Genomic DNA, 3266 nt, shown 5'->3' on the forward strand with positions numbered 1-3266 from the left:
GGGGGGGAGAGAGAGACCGTGAGGATCACGCGTGCGGTTCCTTCGGTTGTTAGGTCGTTGTTATACAGGTTCTTAAAGGTCCCGTCGTCGCTCCGTTTCTCCGTCTCGCTCTCGCACTGCCGCGGTGCGCGCGCAGAGCCTCGACCGGCGTCCGCCAGACGCCGCTGGCGCTGTGGCCGGCCTCGGCCTGCGCGAGCGGGCTGCTCAGTCTAATTTGAACCGTCGCGCGCGCCCGACGCGGGGCCACCGACGATCTCTCTCCCTTCCTCCGGCTCTGGCGACACGCGTGACACGCGAGGCGCCTCGTGTGCATGCCGCGTGCGACACACGCGACCCGATCCCCCGTCCATATCTTGTCCGGAGCCGCGCGACCATCTTTGCGAGAGGAAGCGGTTCGTGTGAGACAGTGAGAGAGAGAGAGAGAGGGAGAAAGGGAAAAAAAGAGAAATAAAGGGAGCGAGAAATAGGAGGAGAAAGAAAGAAAGTTAAGGAACAAAAAAAGAATATAGAAGTTGAGAAATAGAACGGGTAAAAAGCGTGACAACGCGCATAGGTGACAACTTCTCAATCACTCTTCTCTACTCTCTGCGGAGTATTCGATCCTCAATTCCTCTTCCCGCGGCTCTTCCTCCTCCGTCGCGGATCAGCGAGGGTGGCCTGCTCAAAAAGCGAAACTGTGCGCCACGTTACGCACGCGAGACAGAGAGAGAAAGAGAGTAGTGAGCTACGGTCGAAGAGAGTGAAGTGCGCGCGCGAGAGGGCGGGCGGCCGCACAGCCTCGTGGGTATATTTAAATAGTGTCTCGGCTGGTCAGAGGAAGCCGACGCTTTCTTCGTCGTCGTCGTCGTCGCCGCCGCCGCCGCTGACGTCGTCATCGTCGTCGCCACCGCCGCCGCCGTCCTCGTATTCCTGTTCTCGTCTCCGACGCCTGACTCAACCTCTCCCGCTTTTCCCGCTTCGAGGCGACTTGCAACGCGACACCGAGTCTCGGACAGCGTGAGGGGGTGGCGAGGCGATCACTCGCGGAATTCCGTTCGCCTCGATGTTGCTGACGGTTCGGCGAGGACAGACGTTCCAGGCGGTCGTGGGTGTCCGATTCGATCTGCATGCGAACGAACACGTGCGCCACTATTAGAGGACTGCTGCTGCCCGTTGGACTGGCTCCTCGTCGGAGTTCATCGACTGCCGAGCTTCGGAATTTCTTGCCGTTTGGGATCGCGGAAGGAGCCGGGACGATCGATCGCTTCGGATCAGAATGATCGCGCCGATCGTGCGTCATGATGATCAGGACCTATGAGAGGTTGATGTCAGTTGTCGCGCCCGCGATTATCGTAGCCGCCGCTTGGCATCACCTGCGATAATAAACAATATTCGCCCGGAGGGAAGCCGAAGAAGATAGGAGAGAGAGAGAGAGTAGAGAGAAAGAGAGGGACAGAAAAGGAGGGAGAGAGAGAAAGAAGCGGCCGTATGGTGCGGCACGGTGCCTCCGCCGGCATCGAGGATGAAGAGGACGGGATCGCGTAGGATGAAGACCGATGTGGAAGAAGCTGCGACGTCCCGCTACCAGTGGTACAACACCTCGTGAGACGTTCGAACCGGACATCGAAGAAAGCCGTGCGACACGCGCGCGACAGTAAGTGGATAATTGCGACGTTAGCGAGGCTAGTTAACGCGGCGAAGGGGCGAGAAGTGGCTCTCCGTGCGAATCGGGGTGACCGAGGTGTCGACCTCACCCCCGATTACACCATCAACCAGGTTGGATGATGTGGGCGCCTCTGCTTTTGGCCGGGTTCTTAAGCGGCTGGTGGGGCGCTCTGGCGCTCGCTGCGGCACCCCCCGGCATTCGGGACACCGCAGGAGAGAAGTACACGAACATCGCCGCGAGGCATTATCGTCCGCCATCGATGAGCCTCCTGGACGAGACGGTTCGCAAGATCGGCTATCACACGCGAGAATTCGCCGTGCACTCCTGGTCGGAGACCCGCTCGGCGCACCGCGACCTTGACAAGATCCCATCGGTCGGGCCGACCTCGGCGAATCAGGATCTCGCGAAGGAGAGAGAACACTCCGCGGAGAATGACGCGCGACACTCGACCCGCGGCGACGACGAGCCGCCGTCGTCGGCCGAGGAAGACCTCGACCCCCGGGGGATCCCCCTGAACGCTTTTCACCCAAAGATGGACGAGTCCGCTTTGACTCGCGCGCCTCGTCACTCCTCGACGCAGACACCCTTCGCGTACCCGCCGACGGCAGCGACGGAGTCGTCGATGCCGCGCTCGCGAAGATCGGCGAAGCAGCGGCCGAAGAACCGCGCGAAGGCGGACTCGCCGCGCGAGCAGCGCCGTCGTTGCCGGAACAAGGACCGCTGTCGCGGGCAGAACTGGTGTCCCGACGTCGACGTGGGCAACCGCGCTTACCTGGCGCCCACCGTGTTCGAGGGCAAGGCGCGCAGCATGTCCTCCCCGCGGAAGCCCGGCTCCAACTACGCGGTGACCTTCGAGGTGAAGCAGGTATACAAGAGCCAGTCGGGCTTCCAGCCGCTGCAGAAGAACGACAGCGTGCGGCTGCACTTTCGCGACAAGCTGACCTCGGGCAAGTCCACCGTGTGCAACGAGGCTGCCGCCAAGGGCAATAAGCAGCAGCGCGATAATTCGAGTGATGTGGTGCGAGCCAATATTAAAAGGGGCAAAGTGTATCTAGTGTTTGTGGATCGCGTGGGACCCAGGAACTTCACGATTCTCGGCGAGCCGGTAATCCGAAGTAAGAAGAACGAACAGGCCGTCCAGGCTGTCGTTCGGCCGGATTACGGTGAGTCCCAGGAATTATGCAAAGTCCGCGCCGGTAGGGTCGCCCTCACCGCCGGCGCGATTAAACTAGAATCGTAGAGCGCGATATCGGTATACGTACGGTTATGGAGAATCAAGCCGGTCGATAATCGTAACGAAACTCGCTCGTATGGACCACGGAGGATCAAACCCCTAGGAAATCTCTTCGGAATAGGGTCGTACTCGCGCGCGAACATGCATGGTCCAACGTCTCCGTTAGTTTGCATGTTCCTACACCACGGTCTTGCTGTTCAACATAGGTTCCCGTTATCAATTATCCGCGAAAGCGGCATTTCTCACGTAGAATATTCTACCGAGTCTGCCCGATCCGACATCGACTTACTTCCCAATGGGGAAGGTTAATGTGTTTATTTATTATTGTGTAAACACTCTTTGATAATACAGAAGGCGAAACAATGTCGATACGACGTTTTGCACGTT

At 59.2% G+C, this 3266-nt stretch overlaps 1 protein-coding gene across 1 annotated transcript; it reads left to right on the plus strand.

Moving 5' to 3' along the window:
- Positions 1-201: 201 nt before the first annotated feature.
- Positions 202-2885, plus strand: LOC106743019. Its single transcript, XM_014616476.1, has one exon. The coding sequence runs from the start codon at positions 1761-1763 to the stop codon at positions 2883-2885; it is 1125 nt and encodes a 374-aa protein (XP_014471962.1). The 5' UTR covers positions 202-1760.
- Positions 2886-3266: the final 381 nt, after the last annotated feature.

This window comes from Dinoponera quadriceps, unplaced genomic scaffold (genome assembly GCF_001313825.1).
Source record: "Dinoponera quadriceps isolate SergipeBrazil2010 unplaced genomic scaffold, ASM131382v1 scaffold848, whole genome shotgun sequence".
In the NCBI taxonomy this organism is placed as follows: domain Eukaryota; kingdom Metazoa; phylum Arthropoda; class Insecta; order Hymenoptera; family Formicidae; genus Dinoponera; species Dinoponera quadriceps.

Bases quoted from the DNA above. Each gene is read 5' to 3' on its own strand.
- LOC106743019 (XM_014616476.1), top strand. From the start codon at position 1,761: ATGATGTGGGCGCCTCTGCTTTTGGCCGGGTTCTTAAGCGGCTGGTGG.